Genomic DNA, 21,679 nt, shown 5'->3' on the forward strand with positions numbered 1-21,679 from the left:
CTTTCTGGAGCCAGACTGATCACTTGAGGAAAATCTACCAAAAACACTTTCTTGGTAATAGTTTGCAAAACTTAATGGAAAGGTTCAGCAATTAGTAAAGTTCAAAATGTTAGGGCCTATTCATCAAACATTTAGGCTACCGTTTAAGGCAGCTGGGTTAGGGTCAGGTCAGGTATCAGTCTTTACTGGAGACAACTTTCTAGTCGGCTAATTTTAATTTTTGATTGTAGTTTTTTTGTTTTTGTTTAGTTTTTTAGCTTTATTCTCATTTATTGCAGGCCTATGTGTTGTCTGTTGCCATGTTGTTTGTCTTGCCTGTGGACCTTGAGTCATTAGAAGTAGACCAGGAAAACTGTGTTATAACTTGTTTATCACTGTTTGTAGCCTACTTGATCTTGGTGTGTGATAAGATAATAGGAAGTTTGAAACTATCCGCTTAACAGTGCAAATCTTTTCTTGTCTTATCTTATCTTAATGAATGTTAAATGCAGGGCAGCTTAACATTTTATTCAAAATTATTCAAGTGGGAATTAGGAAAATCGTTGTTGCTTGCCTGGTTCCCTGTTTTTTTGCCATAGAAACTTTGGAAATTTTGTTTAAAAAATGGCATTGGCATTAATAAAGTATTAATAATATCAATTATATGGAGAAAGACTAACTTTAAAGAGAATCCTTTTGGGTTTTTTTAAGCTGAAGTCGACTGCTCCCGTCCAGTTTGCAGGGGACACAATTGCAGTGCGCACACACTTCCTGATGGAGCTGGTGCCTCGAAGAATAAAAATACACTCCTAGCAAGCCAGCTAGTCGAGTTATGAAAAAGTTATGTTTTGCTATCAAGAGGGTCGAGAACGAATATTTTTAGAAATGGACGTCATTCTTCGGCTTTTCGTTCATGAATAGTAGGAAACATCCCCCATGTCCAGAGAGCCGGCATTGGTGACAAGTCAACTGCGAAGGGTTGGGATTGTTGAAGCTAGTCCCGGTAGCTAGCGTTAGCATCCAGCTAAAGTAAGCTAAGCTAGCTAAAACAGCACAGGCCGGAGCTACTTTGTTTTTACTTGCCACTGCGGTATGATAATGTTAAACTATGATAAGCACCGGTCTGAAGTGATGTTGTAGGTCTGTAGCTAAGCTTTACGTGTGCCAAAAGCTAGTTTTTTCTGTCTGTTGACTTTCAGTGAGTGTTTCTAGGGCAGCTACAGTTAGCTGTGCCAGTTATGCTACGCGGTTAGCCAGTTGGCTGACTGCACCACACCACCTGACAGAGGGCTAACAGCTTTGACAGCTTGGGGCAGAATGTGTACCTGACCTGCTGCCACTTTTCCAAACAGCCTGTTTAGCAATGTTTATTATGTCACATAGCTATGTCCCTGTGTAGCGACACGGTAGTTACTGCGTTTTAGACTTATAATAAATGTCTTAAAGCATGTCTGTGATGTGATGACACTTATAACTCGGTCCTTTTCTTTTTTTCAATGTTGTCTTTTCTTTAGTGAGTTACTAGCTAACGTTAGCTAGTAATGTCTCTATCGTTACCAGCCGCCGATATGCTTGAAACACCCCCTGGATACCCATTTGAAGAAATAAACTATGAAGACATTGAAGTTGAGGAGGTAGGTTGTGTTTATGTTTGAGGTTGGTCCAAGTACTGGCTACATTCACTTTCCCTTGATGTGGTGCTGAAGCTAATACGCAGAAGTAAATCTGTCTTATGTCGACTGTCCCATTTTCAGGTGGTGGGCAGAGGAGCCTTTGGTGTTGTTTGCAAAGCCAAATGGAAAGGCAAAGATGTTGCAATCAAGACCATTGAGAGTGAATCAGAAAGGAAAGCCTTTATTGTCGAGGTAATCTTTCATTATCTCAAGGAGGATCTAGTAAGAGGCTGCTGAGCCTACAAATCTGCACACAACAGTTTACTCACTTCACTTCACATCATCAGTGGTAGCAGAACAGGGATGGGTTTAGGTTGGAAGGACATCTGGGATGAAGCAGAGAAGTGTATGGCTGCACCTATTATTATTTTGTTATAGGTGCTTGATAACAATCACAACTGTCTTACATTAGTGTGATGGTGGCATTGGGCACTCATCTTGGTTTAACATTGTACGACCAGCACAGCAGCACTGCCATTAAAATGACCAATTTCTACTTAAAGAAATCACAGCCCCTCTTCAACGTACCCTATAGCTCTTTATGTAATACAAAGCAATACAACACATTTGCCACAGATCGTTAGTTTTTTAATGATTATGATATTCAGTTTTTGTGACACCATTAAGACATGTTCACTAAATGTGTATTGTTTAGGTTTTACATGTTGCTGGACTGCATTATGTGTTTTTAATATTCTCTTGAGTCAGAATTAAACGACAAAACATCAGAGGCACAGGCCAGTATAACTCCATTACAACGTAAAAAAAAAAAAAATAGAAATAAACAGCAGTTAGTTTAATATGCGAACATTATTATCTTTGTTCAGGTACAATATATGTCTGAGCTATGTTGCAAGTTCTAACATTAGAATTAGTGTTGTGTTTGCTGTTTTATGGTTGCTACCAGTCTGCACACTACACTATTGTACATATTGCTACTTCACACACACACAGACGTAAAATGTATGTGAACAAACTACACAAATGTGCAGGAAGGCGCAAAATACTTGTAATATCACACTGTGTGTGACATAGTTTTATACTCGGGGTGGTTAGGAGCATTTAGATGGAACTGTGCATAACGTTGCTCTCCTGTGTCTCCAGCTCCGGCAGCTTTCAAGAGTCAACCACCCCAACATCGTGAAGTTGTATGGTTCTTGCAATAATCCAGTAAGTGAAAATGAACACTGTTATGTTACACTCTCTTCACTGGTGATGATAGTGTTGTATGATTATTTCTTTTTTGTGTTTTTTCTTTGATTGTACCCCACTCAGGTCTGTCTAGTGATGGAATATGCTGAAGGCGGGTCACTGTATAATGGTGAGTCTACATGTTGTGCTGGAGAACAGTACTGTTATATTGCCACTGATGACATCTGTTCCACGTTGCTAGTGGTGAAATGAACACAGCCTTGCACAGACATGAGAAGCAGCCCTGTTCGGTTGACCCTCCCACTGTTTGCATGTTCAGTCACTTGTCCTATTCCAGTGACATGCTGTATAGCTTTTTTTGTTCCTATATTAAACATCCAAATGGACCTGTGAAACCATTAGATGAAGCAAACAGCAGTATGCAGTGATACTGCGATGTTTAGGGCGGTCCAAAAGGCAGAACTACTATTTATAGCAATCGGTCTGTTGCTTGTTATGCTTTGATTCTTGATTTTTATTAGTTTTATTATTCATTTTACATGAAAAAAACAAAACAATGCAATGTTACCAACAGTAAAGTTCAACATTATGACAATAATACAATACAACTGACGTCTTTTCTTCAACCCACCACATCTGCAAACAAAAGAAACATTAATTCACATCGTAATTTCTTTGTTCGTCGTCGTGTTCAGGATGGGAACACGTCAGATTTCCACAGAGTGAGAAAAAAAGTAAAAGTTGGCATCTTGCTCATAGCTCAGTTATGAAATCCTATCGCACTGTGGAGTGTCTCTTATGCCGGCCTCCTGCCAACGCTGTCAGCCAGACAGTTGGAGCTCAGGGTGCTCGAGCAGCCAACAGGAACGAGCTACACTGTCCTGCCTTGTGCTGCCCCCCCATTTCTCTACTTCCACCGCAGTCACTTTTGTTGTTCAGCCTTTTTAACAAGACTTGGACCCTCTGCATCGCGCTGTCTACGGTCAGGCTTAAACAAAAAATGCAGTAGGTCAACTCAGGTACTTCTCAACTTGTACACTGACCCATCAACTTTTACGGGACAGCCCTAATAATGTAATTCTAATTCTAAACATAAATACTGTATATGCCAGTGTCTGGGCTGAACCAAGTCTCATAAAATGGTAAGACTGTTACCTCATGCTCAGTAAAAAGGGAATACGCTGATGAATTGTTAGCCTGTCTTAAAGAATAAGGCTCTCCAGCTTAACAACCACAGTTATGACAGGATGGTCTCATTTATTACCCGCAGTTTTTAAAATATAGTCCCTGCTTTACCGTTCCCAGTTAATAGATAATTGTATCCATTGCAAGTTGTGTCTTGTTTGCATAGCTCTGAACTTAATTGGTCTATTATAATTAGACTGCATTTCAAATGTCAGTAGCTGAGAGTGTCGGCGAATGTGGCAACATCTGTAAAAAGAAGTCCAGCTGGTTTAAGAAACACAAGCAGTCAGACAGTTGGCAGGTTGCAAACATTGTGCATCAGCCAGAATTATCAGAGGACCAACTGTCAAATAATTCGTCAAACTGTGGTAAAAGTCCACACAAACCTCGTGCTTCATCTGTACTGGGCTGCATTGTGTCTTAATGTCTTTCGAATATTATCCTGTTTTTGAATTGGGAGGACAAAACATCAGAAGCAGCTCGCTCAGTATAACAAAGGCTAGTACAGCGACCCTCCAAAAAAATGTGCATGATTAACAAATGTCTACAGATGACAGACAGATTTTGAGTGGTTCATCTTTGAGCCAGTTTTTTGTGCATTTGGGGATGTTATTGACATTTTGGGCCATTTACCTCCAAAGAAAGTGTTTTTTTATCATCTGGCTGAACTGTTCATGTTTCTCACTAGGTTGGACTTTGATGTAACCATATCACTGTCCTTTCATATCTTAGCAATTATTTTGGTGAGGGTAATGTTATAATTGATTGAAATGATCCAAAATGACTAAATACGTTTACCTACATCCTAATCCTAACCCTTTGTACAACTTGAAATGATCCACTGGTGGTTATTAATGTTTCCGACTTGGAATAGGCCTCATATCTGTGTTCCAAATACGTCAGTGGCTGCAGCAACTGTCACTCCCAAGAGATTCAGACTGGCACATTTTAGTTTTAGCAGTATGTGAGTCCCAACATCTGCTGTGCTTCACAATTACCTGTCCTCAGAGTTACACCAGGGAGCTTCAGTGTGACAACATAACTGTTAGGATGTTATTCAGCTCCGTTGCAAACACAAACAGTACTGTCTATTCTCAGTTTTCCCTCCTGGAATAAAGTTGTTAAAGAAGCTATACCAGAAAGATAGTCTGCCCAGTGTGTTACTGTATGTCCTTGTTTGTGAGTGTTTTCTTTGTGTGTGAGTGCGATGACTCCCCTCACAAGGGCTTGCTCTCTGCTCGGTTCCTCTGGACATGTATTATCTGTTGTGGTGGTCGTGGTTGTGACTGTCCTCTCTTGTCCACAGTGCTGCATGGTGCTGAACCCCTTCCCTATTACACTGCTTCCCATGCCATGAGCTGGTGTTTTCAGTGTTCCCAAGGCGTGGCCTATCTCCATGGCATGAAACCAAAGGCTCTCATTCACAGGGACCTCAAGCCACCCAAGTATGCTCCTCCTCACCTTACACTCCTTGTCTCCAGGTTCAGGTTCACAAAGTGCCTTATTCCCTCACTCGTTGATTTAGCCCTTTTTGTTGTTCTCAGCAAGCCACTTCAGGGATGCAAACAGCGCGCCGAAAAGCGAAACTCGCTTTTTTCATGACCAATTAAATGACTTATGTGAATCGTTCAGATCCGAAGAGTTTTTGTTTTTGGGGGGGGTCTCAACGTCTCAGCTGGGGTCGGTAAAATGTTTTTCTAACAGGCTGACAGTGACGTGAAACTGAGGCAAACTCATTCATGGTTGTCTCTGATTATACTGATTACAGCCGACCTCCAATGTAGACGCGCGACATGCGCGCTCATTAAAGCGGCGCGTATCCGCGTGCAGTCGGTGCGACGGCGACGCCGTTTTTTCCCCCGTGGATGTCTCCCACGGAGCTCTGCCCCGTTTCAGAGGTGAAGGAAGCCCTAAGTGGAAAGACGTCGCCTCCGCGATGTAGAATGTGTTCAATTCAAAAAGTGAAACTAACACATTATATAGGCCTATATGTCCATTACACACTGAATTTTTTTTTTAAGCATTTTTAATATAGAAATGTTGGCCTTCTGAAAACTATGTTCATCTATATGCACTACTTGGTTGGGGTTGAACTACTGGAAATTGACTTTTCCGTGATATTGTAATGTACTTATTTGTTAATGGTGAGCACCCCCACCCCCCCGGGAAATTCCTCTCTTTTTTGGTCCTGACCCGTTTGCATCCCTGCACTTGTTAAATGTTCAGAAATCAAAATACCACCTTCTATGATCTATTACAGTAGTTATATGTTTCTACTGTCAATACATGATATGGAGATGTCTCGTAGGTCAGACAGCAGGTCAGTAAATATCAACACACTGACTTACCACCGTAAAATTAGAGTTCACAATTTGATGTGGGGTTGTTTGAGGTACTTATCTATAGTCAGTGAATCAGCACCCTGCCAGTTTGTGGCTGTAGATCACCAAAGCAAAAAAATTATGCCCTTTGCAGTCAAGCAGCCTTCTATGACTCAAATTAGTGATCTGTGGTGTAATCACAGTGTGTGTGTGCATACATTAAATAGCTGAGAAAATGCAAAGGAAAGGGCTGTGTTATGGCAAGATAAATCAGTGGAAATGTTCAAAATAAAGTACACAGCTGATGTCACTGATTAATTTCTGTATTATTTATTATTTCTTTGCCCTGTCCCCGTTCACAGCTGTATATAACTCAGCTTCTTTGACTTTACTCCTGCCCGCCTCTTAACTGAGAGCCCGCGCTGACTCAAGTCTACTCTGCAGGCAATGCACTGACTATGCATAATTATCTCCTACAACCCCATATTAGATCACGATGCAAAAGATACAGTATACAACAAAACCTGGGTATTATCATTTAAGTTAAGTGTTGAGTTCAAAATAATGTCACTTTACAATAGTTTTGTTGAAGTGTAGGGTGCTTGATCTTCATAATTAAAAACAAACTACATCGAGCATATAAGCCTAACGTTCATGCTTAATGCTACAAAAGTGAGCACACCCATGACTGCCACTTCAAGCTAAATGAGGCTGGAGTTTCATTCCTTTATATAAGAGTGTGGCCTTTCAATTTAAGAGCATTATTTCTTCATTTTCCATTCAGATTTTTAAATGCTCTCTCCCCTAGACCTTTGTCTATTCTACTTTCCTCAAACAGGATACTACAAGTTTCTCACCAGTACTCAGAGAAAAAGGGGCTCGAGTCCCATTGATGTGTTTATTTTTATATTTTATTTGTCTGAATACCTCAAAACAAATCACCACTGAAGAAAAACTAAAGAAACCTAGCGGTTGTTTACTCTGCTCTGGTGGAAAGAAAGCTCCTGGCAGGACTGTGGGAATGACCAGCTGGTGTGTTTCCTGGAGAACTGTTGTGGAGTTTCCAGGAACCACAAGGTCATGCATTGTGACAAATTGTCAACTCTAGGTTATCATACATGATTTTATTTAAGGATAAACTCCCTTAAATGAGTCTTACTACAAAGCTTGTACCTAACACTTCCGTTTTCTACAGTGACATTGTGTTAATTCACAGATGTATTATTCAAGGCCGAGTTCATATTTTAATGTGCAGCTTCTTGAATATCATTTAAAGTCTGGGTCAGTTGAATCTTTGGGTTCACAAGACAAATCAAAGAAGAGTAAAGTTTTGCCTTATTCATAAAATTCTGGACCCCTCACAATTTTCTGTCCAAACTTGGGTTAGCTCCCTGCAACAAAAGGTCACAAATCATGATGTTTGAGAAGATCTGTCTTGTATGCATAGCTGTTTTCAGTGGGGTTTTTTTCTTGTTTTTTTTTTTTTTAATGCAAAAACAGTTTATTTTGGTTTATTTCTTTCTTTCTATGTTTCAGTCTGCTTCTAGTGGCAGGGGGCACTGTGCTGAAGATATGTGACTTTGGAACAGCTTGTGACATCCAGACCCACATGACCAACAACAAAGGAAGTGCAGCATGGATGGCCCCAGAGGTATTTGAAGGCAAGTATGACTGGCATCCCAAGTATTTATTTGGGTAACTACCCACTTGGTTGTTTAGTTAGTTATTTATTTTCCTTGTTAACTAAAGATTATTGATTTTATTTCTGTAAATTCTCACAATTACCCATCAAGAACGCGCCCGCCCTTGCACAGCCAACTTCTGCTTTGTCACCTTTCACCTTAATAACGGCTTAGCTCGCAGTGAGGAGGCATTAATTCTTGATTCATCACGGAGCGCCTCAGTCTCCTGTTTTATTGATGGTCGTCCCCCGAGCATAGCGAGAAGATGAATGGAGTGATGCTGGTGGCTTTTATTTCCCTTGGGAGGCGGTGCTGGAGAATTTGTGTTCTCATTCAGCCAGAAGCCCTTATGTGTTCCTACACGAGACATGTTCTTAGCGAGGGTGTGAGGAGGGAAGATGAATTAAGCCCCAGTCATTATCTTATTTTTTTTTGCAGACAAGTTACAAGGCTCCTGTGAAACTACACACCTCACTTTTGCACTCTGGGTGAACTCTTTACAACTCATTTGCATCGGTGTGAAATGCGATCAGAACACCTCAGCGCAGCAACTTTAGGTTTGTGATGTGCGCTTTAACGCCGCAGTAATAGGCCAAGTAATTAAGCAACACAGGAGCCGTTCCTTGGTTTAAAAAAAAAAAAAAAGCTCCCTCATTTTCCTCTTCCTCGTCTCCGAAAAAGGCCCCGAGGAGATAAAAAGCTTTCCTGAGCTCACATTCACTCTCATGTCTTAACACACCGCAGAGAATTACCTTCATCAGTCAGTCAGTCAGTCGGTGATGTCGAACGGAGTTTGCAAAGGGTCTAAGTGTTGCTGTGTGTGGGTTCCTTCTTCTTGCGCTCGCAGGCAGCAATTACAGCGAGAAGTGCGATGTGTTCAGCTGGGGGATCATTCTCTGGGAGGTGATCACTCGCAGGAAGCCCTTTGATGAAATCGGAGGACCCGCTTTTCGCATCATGTGGGCCGTGCACAACGGTGAGTCACTGACTGTTCTGTTTGGGTGGGTGGGTGGGTGGGGGTGGGGGGGGGGCAAAGGCCATGTCCAGCTGTCAGCCCTGGTAAGTCTTCAGACATGCTGGGCCAGGCAGGCCTGCTGGGAAACAGCCTGGCAGGAGCAAGCAGCTAAAAGACTGCACAGAATTCCCTGCAGTTTATTCTAATACAGAGATGGATGGGGGAGAATGCTAATGGGACACTAATAATACCTGGGGACAAGTTTGATATTTTCCACCCTCTGATTCTGCCTGCCTGAGTCATTACTGGCTTCAGCTGCAGGAGACAGGGAGTTTAATTAATAGCTCTTTGCTTGTCTTGTGTGATGTCAAAAGTTATTTGTTCCTTGACAGTGTCTGAGCAATTACTTTTTTTTCTCTTTTTTTAACATTCAGGTACAAGACCTCCTTTAATCAAAAATTTGCCCAAGCCCATTGAGAGTCTGATGACTCGTTGCTGGTCTAAAGACCCCTCTCAGCGGCCGTCCATGGAGGAGATAGTGAAGATCATGACTCATCTAATGAGGGTAATCCGTCTTCACACGCTGTTTATCATCAGTATAGGGCTTCCATTAAACTTGAGTAAATGAATCAATACGCCTGACCAAGCTCAGTGTTAATTGGGGTAAAAGTTTAAGTTTGGATTCTACACGTTTCACAGTAATTCGGGAGCATTAACCAGTTTTAAGGAATGAACTTCAACACAGCATTTCTAACTCATCAAACAGTCGCTTGAGCAGCACGGGAGGAAAGTTGAACACGAGTTGCATCATGTACAAGCTTTGTTCCTCCACAAAAGCTTTTGGTTACAAGATCAAGGACAGCTAGGGGAGACTGCAGCTTCTGCTCGCGTGTCATAAATAATGACAACCAGGTAGAAGAAGCAAAAAAAAGTACAGCTGTTTGTATCAAGAAACATCCCTGTACTTGTGTGCACACTTTCCATTATTTCGCGTCATTACAGACAGAAGATAATTTGTTTTCACAGTATGTATTTGCAAGGGAAAACAGAATGATAACAGAAGGAGAAGCCATTGTTCTACACGTACCACAGTGCCATCTAATATCACAGTGCCACCTAATATTGTTACTGAAGTCTTGCTTGTAACAGTCTATTGTAGTTAAATCACACATTGCCAGTGGTTTCTCCCTGTTCCTTCAATCCATTTTCCCCTATATTTATTCACGTTGTTACCTTCCTTCTTGGTTACCCCACCTCTTCACACCTACTGATCCTCTGATTCCTTCCTGCAGTATTTCCCAGGATCTGATGAACCCCTGCAGTATCCCTACCAGTATTCAGATGAGGGACAGAGCAACTCTGCAACTAGCACAGGTACAAGACTCAAAAGTCAAATCCTTTGAATGGTATGGATTAAGATTTACAGCGTTGCAGCCTGTAAACTTTACAAATCAAACAAGAGCATTGTCTAATATTGACCAGAGCTGGCACAGAGCTGACTGTGTAGAGGAAGTAGAGACGGACGACTCTGATAACTGTCAGCTCGACAGCGCTGTCGGCAGCCTGGCAGAAGAGACGTGCTGCTGTGTGTTAGGATGGGATGTGCTGGTTCGAGTATGAAGCTTATCTCCTGGGATTTTCACACACACAACAGGCTTGAGAGTTTTTACTCAGAATGGTGAAAAAACAAAATACACCCAGTGAGCTGTAGTTCACTAGACAGAAAGTAATTGCTGATGAGCGAGGTCAAAGCCCGGTGTCTGCAGGGTCTGAACGTATTAAAAGGTAATAGATTAATGTACCGTAGCTAAATTATGGCCCTTAAAACAATAAATTAAAGTCTTAATCTCCACATTTCTGACTTATACCTTTCAGTGTTCTTTTGCTTTTTGAAATGTTTTCAGTATTATAAAGCAGAAGTAGAAAATGCCAAAAAAAAAAAGAATGACTTCTGTCTTATAAACAGCCACCGCAGTTGATACAGTATGTAATCCAATAAAAATTGTCTACCACCTCGTGTCTTGGGAAATAACAGGTTCATATGTGGACTACACTGGCACCAGCACAAGCAACAGAAGTGATGCAAACATGGAGCACAGTGATTCTCAAGGGAGCAATGACACTATAAAGATCCCCCCTCAGTTTGCACCTCATTTCAAACCAAAGGTACGGCACTCCGTCACATTTCTATGAAAGCCACCGAGCCAAAAAGTGGCGTCATTGTGTAGTGAAAGTTTCCCCTCCGTTGTTTTAGGGAGACCCGTTGAGGACTCTGCCTCTGTCCAGAGGGGGCAGCGTGGAGAGTCTGCCTGCACGGACGCAGTGCCTGGCCTCATCTGACAGCAAACGGATGAGCGCCGACCTGTCAGAGCTGGAGCCCAAGATGCCATTTGCACCTGCAGGTAACGTCACACGGCACAAATCAGAACATGAGAAGCACGAAGAGGAGCTCGTCAAGGCATATTGTGTTTTTGTTTTGTTTTTTTCTTTGTTTTTTTAAATGTTACATGTAATAAGCAAAGGCATCCAGGAAAGACAGTGATGTTGGTTTAGAGGAACAGCTTGAGACACATTGTTTGTCATGTGATTTCACCTTGAGGTAAATATTGAAACCTCATCCAGGTCCACCCATCCATGCATCCGTCAACCACCCCACCTCCTTCAAAGCCTCTCACAGAAAGCAGCTCATTTCACTGTCATGGTGAAGCTCGTATAGTTTTAAGTGGGAGTTGGATCTAGGCACAAAGTTTTTGAAAGTTTTTTTTTTTTTTTTTTTTTTCTGTAACTCATGCATGCTGTTGTCTGTGCTGAGAAACGTAAGCGCAGCGGCCGCCGCCAGTCGACGCAGCATCTGGAACGGACAGAGCGCATGCTGCCCCTTCCCCTCGCACATGAACGCTCTGCATGTGTGTGTGGCCTACGTTTCCAGTCGAGCTGTGGCCCCCCCTCCTCCTCCTCCCCCCTAAACCCCTCCGAGTCTGTCTCAGTCTGCATGCTTGTTTGTGTACGCAGCTCTACGTGTGTGTATATGTGTTTTTTGCAGCACGCCCACAGTATAAACGAGGCCACCGTAAAACCGCGTCATTCGGCACCATTCTGGATGTCCCCAAGATCGTCGTCACAGGTACCACTGGACCACCGGGCTTCCTGGTGACTGGGTGGAGCTGGGCTTGGCTTTGGCTTGGCTTGACCTGTGGGGTTGCTGTGATGTCCTGTGTGTCACTCCATGCCGCTCACAGAAATTTCATCCCTATTTAAAAATGTATTTCACCGACCGTAGTCTAATGATTAAAAAAAATCTAGGATGGAAGTGAGCGGGTCCTGGAGTAACACACATCTAAGTTGTCTTGTGTCCCTCTGTGATTTTTAGTCGGCAAAAAAACAGAACATGAGTTAACACTGGAGCTTTCTCATCTGTTTCCACCTTTTATACCCAAAATGGGTCCATTTAATTAATCTCCGACCAAAGGTTGATGCCCTTTCAATCATGCTTGTCATTAAAAGCAAAAAAAAAAATCGGTATGTCGAATCACATCAGGTGTCACACATGAGATAAGCTTCCTAGCTCATGGTCCTGTCATCTCTCTGGCTTGGCTGCAGCAGAATCATGGGTAGGGGTAAACCTGGCGCACCACTTCTCTGCATTGAGCTTGTCCTTGCCTTTCATGCATAGAGGACAGAAAGAAAGCATGGCCTTTTTTTTTCTCTTCGCCCCTCCTCTTGCTCTCTTTACATCCATTAACTTTGAAAAAGTCATTTTGATTAATCTCTCTCAGACTGAAGGTCAGAGCTATTATTACAAGCAGAGATACGGATGAAAGGACTGGGGACGGCTCCGGATGACTGAAAAGGCTGCTATTTTTGAGCCGTGTGAGACATGGTGAATGAGAGTGCTAATTTAATCCAGCGACTAGAGGAGTCAGCTGGTGCATGTTATTAAAGGTAGGACACTTAGCATTGCATGTGCACACCTGGACATCAGGCCGTTTCCCCCCAGCACACAAGGTGGACATTCAGTAGAGGTGTCCACGATGGAGGACGTGCCCGAGCTATACGCTCATGATACACTGCACGTAAAGAACAAATATACTTCAAATATTTTTATTTTACTTTTTAAAGATCTCGAACACTGGAATCTTTTCAATGGTGTTTTTTTGGATTGTTCTCTTTATATTTGGATTTAGTGATATATTAAGACTAAAAGTGGTCAATTTTTAAGAAAGAATGAAACCCATGGTGAACTAAATTGACCAGAGAGCATCCATAACTGTATTCTCATGCATGAGCTGTGCAGAACATGTGGGTTCACCTCTGTATCTCGGTCACCTGTGCTGCTAGAGCAGCAGAAGGGAGATCGGGGTTAAGTGACTAGATTAGATCTCAGTTGTTAGCGTTCAGTTTGATGTCAAACTGGACGCAGGTCGAGTGTTCCGCTCTAGATACTGCAGCAACAGCAGCGCAGATGCAATCAGTCAAGGGCCAAGAGGTGCTTTGTGGGCATTTTTCTTTGTGTGTATGTTTGTGTGTTTTGTGTGTCTGTTGTGCCGTAGACAGCGCTTATAGTCGGTGTAGACCAGAATAGTGCTGGGCATCTGTTTCAGTGTGAGTACATGTGAAGTGACCAGTCCCAGGTCATGACATCTTTTGGGAAAAGCACACACTATGGAAAAAAAAGTCCCGGTACACGTGACCTTTGAGCCTGGGAATACTCGTGTGGATTTTTTTTTTTTTTGTGTGTGTGTGTGTGGTCCTGAATGATATACTGTAGATGAAGAGAAAGCACCATTCAGTTGAAAGATTCATCGTCCTTAGGTTGAATAAAGGCCTCATTGAATCCTGAAAAGCTGACATTGTGGGACACAGTGAACACATCTTATTAGTTATGAGCCTGAAAAAAAATCGTATTAGTTATGAGCCTGAAAAAAATATTTACTACATGTTCATTTAGTCGTGTTCACCGCTGTATCAGTGTGTGATGAAATGAATTATTGAAAACTGTGGAGGAAAGTATGGGAGTGTAGTTCAGGTGCAGGTTCCTTCAGAGCAGTTGACTGCAGGTTCTCTACAGGTGAGGTCTCAGGTGATGTTAGGTTCACTGTGGTGTTTAGCTGTATGAGTGCAGAGCCTGCCATGTCCCAGAGGTGCACTTCGAGACCTCAGCACTTATCTGTAACCCGATCCAGCCAAAGTGCAAACCCCATCACCTGAGCTGTTCCTGTGGACAGAGTCGGCCTGCACCGACTGACTGGTGTGTATGTCTGTTGTGTGGCCGGGTGCTTTGAGCTCTGTGGTCGTGTTCCAGCCTCAGCACTGATAGACTAGGACGGAAGTGGTAAAAAAATCAGTGCAGTGCGGCTCCGTAGGTCTGGATCCTCTTCTGCCCACAAGCAAACTCCACAATCGATCCCCCACCATTTCTACCCCCAAAGTGTTTGCAGTCTCATTCTGTCTCCTCTCTCTCTCTCCATCCCGTCCACAGCCATATGCGAGCCTCAGAGACGTCGTTCCGTGCAGGATCTTCCAGGCATCAGCACAGAGTCCAGCCAGGTAAGGCACAGACACTGGACGTGAATGATGAATGGCAGAGGTTCCTGGCAACTAAACGTTCTGATGACAGGGGATTTAACTTAATCTAAATTAATCAATCAATTAATGTGTATGAAAGAACAAATGCATTTCAGCTTCAAACCAGCACACAGCACCCTCTAAAACTGAACTGTACATCAGGTATGCGGTGGATAAACAGTGGCTGCTAGAACTGTGATTGGTCAGAGAGATTGTCGACTGTAAACTCCATGTAGCAGATACGAGTAAAACAAAAACAAAAAATTCCACCACAAACCCTGTGCTCACCACAGTCTCACTTTCTACTACTACACACTTCTTTCTCCACACATATGAACAGTATTGCTCTGGGGTGTTCCATCAGTTAGTGCGACCTGAACTTTTATATTCCCCTACAGCAACACAATTCTGAAGCTATAGTTACCAACAGAAGTCTATTTGTATTGTGTGTCAGTTCAGCTGTCAATTAAACATGTGCACAGGCACAAGCCCGCCCACTCAGAGACTCGAGGAGCATTTCTGCATCTCCAACTGATATTTTATTTCCTCTCAGTTACTGAAAGTGTGAACCTGGGTCAACATTGCTTATAGGAGTAAGGCAAAAATGAAACACTAATGTGTCTGCACAGCCACTTGTACACAGCCACACACACCGCCTTTGTCTCCATGTTGTCACCTGTGTTTTTAGCAGTAACACAATAACAACAGCGACACAGGTTTAAATCGAATACAGACTCGACTCTCAAAAGACACCCGACAGAGTGAAGCACAGATCATATTGTATCGCGTTTATCTGACAAACTTTATTTTCTATGTAGCACTTAACATGCTAATTAGGAGCTTGATGAGATATTAAGGATGCATTTTGTCCTGCTTCACCAGCAAGATGGAAAAATCCAAAACGCCGCACTGATGATTAGTTTCAGGTGACACTTGGTCTCGAAGTAATGAGAAGTTGAACTCCACTAGTTCCCCCACAGAGAGAACTCTGTGTGTTTCTGTTGTTCGTCCTCATCGCTCATCATCCTCCTTTGAAACCGCAGAGACTGATGTCGTCTTTGAGAAGCGACTTTGTCGACGCAGGAATCCTCGGGGAGAAAATGTCACAGAACATGACATGTGTTTGATATGATGTCGTCTCTGGGAAAATCAAGACATTAGTGTATAGGAGCAGCCCGGTGTGCTCCCGCTCTCTTTCTGCACTCACTGCTTCAGATAAGCTCCTTGGCCTTTCCCAAACATCCATCTCCATTTGTTTAGTGGGAAACCCCCCCCACCCCCTTGAGCTGTCGAATCAAAAGTTCATGTAAAGTTCACCATAAAGACTTGGTACAGAAATACTGTTGCTGAAGAAGACAGACTATGCTGTGTAGTGTGTGGGATGTTGCTCCGCTCCAGATTCTCAGTGGCGTGGAATTTTATTGTTTTATATATTAGCTTATTTTTTTCCCCACTTCACCAAATTAATGTTAAAGATGTAAAAGGTGTGCAATCAATCACAGTGCAAAGAAGATGATGCATATCAAGTTTAAGTGATACTTCACAGACCTGCCTACGGGGATGCAAAATTTAGAGATTATGTTCCAGTGCTTTCCCATTTTGTTGGTTTACCTGAGAAACTATTGCGTATTGAAATTGGCCGTGCATTCATAAATAATCACAAATAATCATCATACACAGATCCATATGTCTGACATTACCCAAGTGGCCAGATTGTCTGTGAAGCACAAGCTAGACACAGAAAATGTCTTGTTATTAGTAATAGCATTGATGTGAAAACTGTGTGCATATAATTAATAAAGTGTATGTATTCATTACAATAGCTCAGGAACAGGCTGAGATTTAAACACTTCATTTGGCATAAAGCCCTGTTTCCTGTTGTCAGTCCCCAGCAACATCACTTTGATAACTGGAACTAAATAATGTGACAAACACTGACTGAGAGAATCACTCCTTTCACTCAGCTTTTACCTCCACATGTGCACAACAGCCTGATTCCTCTGCTGGGTCGTAGTTTTGTTTTCTTTTGGACCACATCGTGCTCAGACAGTGAGTGATGGTTTGTTTCCTTTTGCAGGGGAGCAGGAACAGCAGCCGGTCCTCCAGCCCCAGCGTGAGGATGATGCCAACCGATAAGACGAGCAGCAGAGGCTACTTCTCCCCTGACGACCCCACAGGTGATCATACTGTGTTTTCACTGAAGCTAAACTACCACAGAAAACTCACATCGGAGGGTATGAGAGGATTTTACAGTTACACCCACAGTGTGTCCACAGTATTCACCATAAGCTTTTTTGAAATAGCAAGCGGACGGCATGTGTGGAGAAGCAGGTCATACACAGAAACTCCACAGAAAATGTTTTAAAGGGATACTTCACCAAAAAAATCGATAATTCACCAATTTCCTACTCGCCGTCATGCCAAGGAAGGGTTTGGAGAACTTTCGGAGTTATCAAAACCCTTTTGGAGTTCCGGACGGGGGTCCGGTTTGCAACGGATTTTCATATAATGGCGGCGGATAGTGCTCACTTTTGAATCGTCCAAAACACACACTATGAAACATCTACACACTATGTTCTTCCGTGTTTACATCATACATCCAATGGTTTACAACGACGAATGAACATCTCGCAGCAAATCTCGCGCATGCGCTCAAACATCAACAGAGCCACTGGGAGCTACTGCTACAACAAGGCTAAAAACAGAGATCAAATTTATTTTTTTCCGAACAACTTTTTCATTTCACGGCTTCAGGACTTTGGTCAGTTCGGAGCAATATGGAGGTATTTGGATGTTTCATAGTGTGTGTTTTGGACAATTCAAAAGTGAGCACCATCTGTTGCCATTATATGAAAATCTGTTGCCAACCGGACCCCCCCTGGAACTCCAAAAGCGTTTTGATAACTAAGGGTTCTCCAAACCCTTCATTGGCATGACTGTGAGTTGACTGGTGAATTATCAATTTTGGGTGAAGTTACCCTTTAAGTTGAGTTTTTCAGTCACCCATCTTACACACAGCAGCCCAGCAAATAACAGTTTACAATGTACTCTCACTGTACAGCTGTAAACACAGCATCAAGTCCTGAGTGCCTCCAAAACTCAGGTGACCTCCCTCCACCCTCAGCGTTGTAGAGGCATTAGGAGAACAGGAGCTGCTGCAGCTGTTCTGCCAAACACGCTGCTCACACTTCAACCTCTGTGTACACACAGTTTAAGCTCCAACACCTTATTTACAATGGCAGCAGAGTCTTCCCTGTGAATACATTCTTTCACCCACAATACTGCATTTAAACAGTGTTTTATCTCTCCATATAAATATGTTGGAATATTTAGAATAAAAAGAGGAATTAATCTTCTACATTTTTTAATCAATGTTTAATGGGATACTCCTGTTGAACTGCAACAGAAAAAAATTAAAACAGCCCCTCAAAACACAGCAACTGCGACGGGATCCCTGCCATCATAGTTAGATGATGTAAATCTTTTTCTCTGTCATGTGTAGTGCTGATGTGTTAGTTACACTGCTGAGGTTCCACTGTTCCTGTGCAGTCATTAAAGAACAGCCCTTTCTCTCTCAACTCTTTCGTCAGATACCAACGGCTCAGACAATTCCATTCCCATGGCTTATCTCACCCTGGATCACCAGCTGCAGGTACATCAACCAGTCATCATCCAGCACAGGAATCTCTATAGAGCTGCTCTGTGTTGATATAGGAATTGTCATCTGTGTTTTATGTTTCAGTTATGTTGCTGCCGACCTCCTCCCTCATTATAAATTGTTTCAGCTCACTGAAATCAATCTAGAAAGTAGAAAGTAGAAATATGAATTTAACAATACCGTGTAGGTTTACTATGAGGGGCAATGAACAGCTGTGTGTGTGTGTTTATTTGCAGCCCCTCGCTCCCTGTCCCAACTCCAAAGAATCCATGGCCGTGTTTGAGCAGCACTGCAAGATGGCCCAGGAATATCTGAAAGTGCAAACTGAGATCGCCCTGCTGAACCAGAGAAAGTAAGAGCAGCTGCCTGTTCTCATCTGCTCCGGTCGTTTATTGTAGAGAGAGAAAGATTCTTTTTTCAGTGGGTCATTCAAGTGCAGAGGAAAAATAATACTCATTAATCCTCAGTATCTTCTCCTAACATCACCATTGTTATCACACTTAGTGAATTGGTAATTGCAAAGTTTCTGAGAAATGCTCAAATCTGTGTAGAAATTCAAAACACAGCAGTTCATCAGCAGTTCTTGTCTGATGTTCAGATGTTTCCCCTAGAGTTAGAAGAAGCTGATTGGTTACATCATCGTGTAATATTAGCCCACTCACTTTATCAGAAACCAATTACTCAAACTGCCCACCAGGAAGGAGCCCAGGATTCCCATGTGTCCGTAACATCCTGGAAAGTTCACCAGTTTCCCACTCCTGGAAAACACATAGAAAATAGTGAAAGGGAACAATGGCTTCTTGGAAAATCACTGCAACATTTATGTCTCTTCCTTTGACTGTCAAATCTGTGCAACAGCTGGCAGCTGACCTCAGGTCTGTGTTCAGTCAGAGTTGGTTTTATTTAGTAAAATTACACAATTCAATTTTTTCTTTTAATATTTTGAGGCCAAAATATTGATGCTGACGAAAAGACCCACAGACACATGTCCTGCCTCACTACGATGATGACACAGATGTCTGACTCAGTCACCACAGGTTCAGACTGACAGGTGTTGTTGTTGAAGGTTCATTCTCGGCCTCTTCCTGTGTCTGTGTCTGTTTCTGGTTGGGAGCAGATGGACTGTGTTACTACCAGGTCAACCCACTTCTCACTGGATTTGATGTGAGAATGACTACATGCTTATTCAACATTCCCCCAGAGCCAGTTGAGGAAAAAAGACACTTTGTATCACCGTATGAAACCACAGAGGAAACCGCTGCCGGTGATTCCAACAAGATAAAAGACACAATGATCACAGTTTTCAGCTCCCTGTGAAAAATCCGCCCCCTCTTCAATATAATCTCATTGGACGACTCCCAATATGGTCATGCCTCATACATAGCAGTTACTTCAAATGAGCTTTTTCAAATTAGCCGAATCAGTTCCTGTGTCCAAAGGTTTTCATACTGGTTGTGTGTTTTCCTGTGTGTGCAGGAAGGAGCTCATCGCTGAACTGGACCAAGACGAGAAGGACCAGCAGAACACGTCGCGTCTGGTGCAGGAGCACAAGAAGCTGCTGGAGGAGAACAAGAGTCTGTCCACGTACTACCAGAAGTGCAAAAAACAGCTGGAGCTGATCCGAGTTCAGCAACAGAAGAGACAGGGCACGTCATGATGAGACACAAGACGTATGAGCCACTACTACCAACCCGTCCCAACCTCCCTCCTTACCCCCGACACTGTAACACTACCCTCACACACACACACACACACACACACACACAACCCAGCTTTGTAAAGAGACCTGCATTCTACTGTGTCCTGCATGTTGCATCCAGACCCGTTGTCCAGGCAGGAAGACGTCCTCTGTACATACAGTTTGCACATTCTCACAGTGAAACCCTGTGACCGGCAGACCAAACAATCACTGCACCCCCTCCTCCTCCTCGTCCTCCCTGAGACCCCGCTTCTGCGCTCCAGGACAGACCTTTCTTCATCAGCAGCCGTCGAGCGCAGCGGGCGGCGGCGGCTCGATCAAGTACGGGTCCGGGTGTAAGCTCTCACGCACAGCTGTCAGCAACGTTTGAGTGTGTGTGTGTGTCCACTCGTCAGCGGCTCCGACAGCCACGACGTCCTCCAGAATGTGAAAAAAAAAACAAAGACGAAGGCTCCTCAGCGATAAAAATTGTATGAAGTTTTAGAGAAATGAGGATGTTTGATGTGTGTGTGGAATCCCTGTTATGCAAAAACAAAAAAAATATCACGCCAGCACACACGCATACCCCCCTCCCCCCCCAATAGATCAATGTATTTATCTCTATCCTGTCCCTTTTCTAATCATGAGCATGAGCCCTTCCACAGGCCTCCACATCTGTTCACCCCCCCCACCCAGCTGAGAGAGGAGGGGGGGGTGAACTTCATGTCAGACTCTACAGGTTAAAAAAAAAAAAAAAAGGTCTGCTCATGCTCTTCAAAGAAAAACACAACCAGTTTCCCGAGCCGATACGGAGAGCTGTGGATTTCTTTTTACTTTGACTTCAGTATTGTTTTATTTTTTCGCGTGTAGATGTTTTTGTCTTTTCTATTCATTAGTTCACATTGTATGATGGCTTTTGTGTCATTTTCTGCATTAGGACATATTTTATCTGGTCTGGGAACGCCCTCTCAGACAGAACAGAGATGAGTTTGGGGGGGGTGTGGGAGGGGGGGGGGGGCTGTACTTCCCTATACAGTATCTAGTTTGTTTTTAGTTCACATGTTGCCTTAGGAGTTGCCTGCATTTTAAGTGCTTGTTTTATCTTAACATGTAGTCGGGATAAAAGCTGAAAAAAAAAAGGTATTTTTAATGTAATGGACGTTGAATGAATTTCTTTGCAGAGGGGATTGAGAGGAATGTATGTCTGTAAGCTGATAATGTAAATGTTTTCCCACCAGCTTCACATGCAGAATGATGCCGCATACTCAAAACGAAGGATTCAATGTCATATATATTGTTTTTTTGTTTTTGTTTTTTTCGTGGTTTCTTGTCCCTCAAGTATTTTTGCACAATCACTTTTATTCTTGTCTGGTCGGGTTAAACTTTTACTTCTTGTTTAGACAATTCTGTTGAATCAGGTTTTACTCTTCAAACTGTTACTGTACAGGTGGGGATTCTTTCCCATGAATTTCCCATCCAGGCTTTTGTGTTAATTTTTACCCCACACACCCACATAACACTGTTTCTAAGTGTTTGCTAAATTATTGGGGATTGAGGTACAGTATATGACATTGAGCAAGGCATTATGAAATAAACTGAAGGGTGAAAAGATGCAAGTTTTCACGTGTGAACATTTGTCCCTGATGCACGTACAAACATTATCCTGTGTTACAGTTTAAATTTAAATGCAGCATTTCCTGTTAAAGCTTCAAAAACAGAAGCTGCACATGATGATTAGACAAGTGGGAAAGTTGTTCTACCTTGGATGAAATGGACATGGATGTGAATTAATTACTTGATCTATTTTAAGTACTAACAGTGGCATAATAAT

At 42.7% G+C, this 21,679-nt stretch overlaps 1 protein-coding gene across 4 annotated transcripts; it reads left to right on the forward strand.

Annotated features, from left to right (window-relative positions):
* The first annotated feature begins 740 nt into the window (after positions 1–740).
* On the forward strand, positions 741–21,119 carry map3k7 (mitogen-activated protein kinase kinase kinase 7). Of its 4 annotated transcripts, none has more exons than XM_084000749.1 (18): positions 741–957; positions 1,494–1,613; positions 1,734–1,844; positions 2,757–2,822; positions 2,928–2,973; positions 5,296–5,434; positions 7,847–7,975; positions 8,844–8,968; positions 9,382–9,512; positions 10,240–10,321; positions 10,983–11,113; positions 11,202–11,349; positions 11,991–12,071; positions 14,427–14,494; positions 16,590–16,689; positions 18,103–18,164; positions 18,407–18,522; positions 19,647–21,119. In XM_084000749.1, the coding sequence occupies exons 2-18, from the start codon at positions 1,521–1,523 to the stop codon at positions 19,825–19,827; spliced, it is 1,809 nt and encodes a 602-aa protein (XP_083856875.1). In that variant the 5' UTR covers positions 741–957; positions 1,494–1,520; the 3' UTR covers positions 19,828–21,119. The 4 variants fall into 4 exon arrangements, with proteins under 4 accessions (XP_083856875.1, XP_083856878.1, XP_083856876.1 ...); XM_084000750.1 differs by having other exon boundaries at positions 747–1,008; XM_084000751.1 differs by having other exon boundaries at positions 748–899.
* The last annotated feature ends 560 nt before the right edge of the window (positions 21,120–21,679 follow it).

The sequence above is a fragment of the Trachurus trachurus genome (assembly GCF_905171665.1).
Source record: "Trachurus trachurus genome assembly, chromosome: 24".
In the NCBI taxonomy this organism is placed as follows: domain Eukaryota; kingdom Metazoa; phylum Chordata; class Actinopteri; order Carangiformes; family Carangidae; genus Trachurus; species Trachurus trachurus.

Coding starts and splice junctions, on each gene's coding strand:
- map3k7 (XM_084000749.1), top strand. CDS start 1,521: ATGTCTCTATCGTTACCAGCCGCCGATATGCTTGAAACACCCCCTGGA. Junction 2,974..5,295: donor AGGCGGGTCACTGTATAATG/GTGAGTCTACAT, acceptor TCTTGTCCACAG/TGCTGCATGGTGCTGAACCC. Junction 16,690..18,102: donor CTCCCCTGACGACCCCACAG/GTGATCATACTG, acceptor CTCTTTCGTCAG/ATACCAACGGCTCAGACAAT.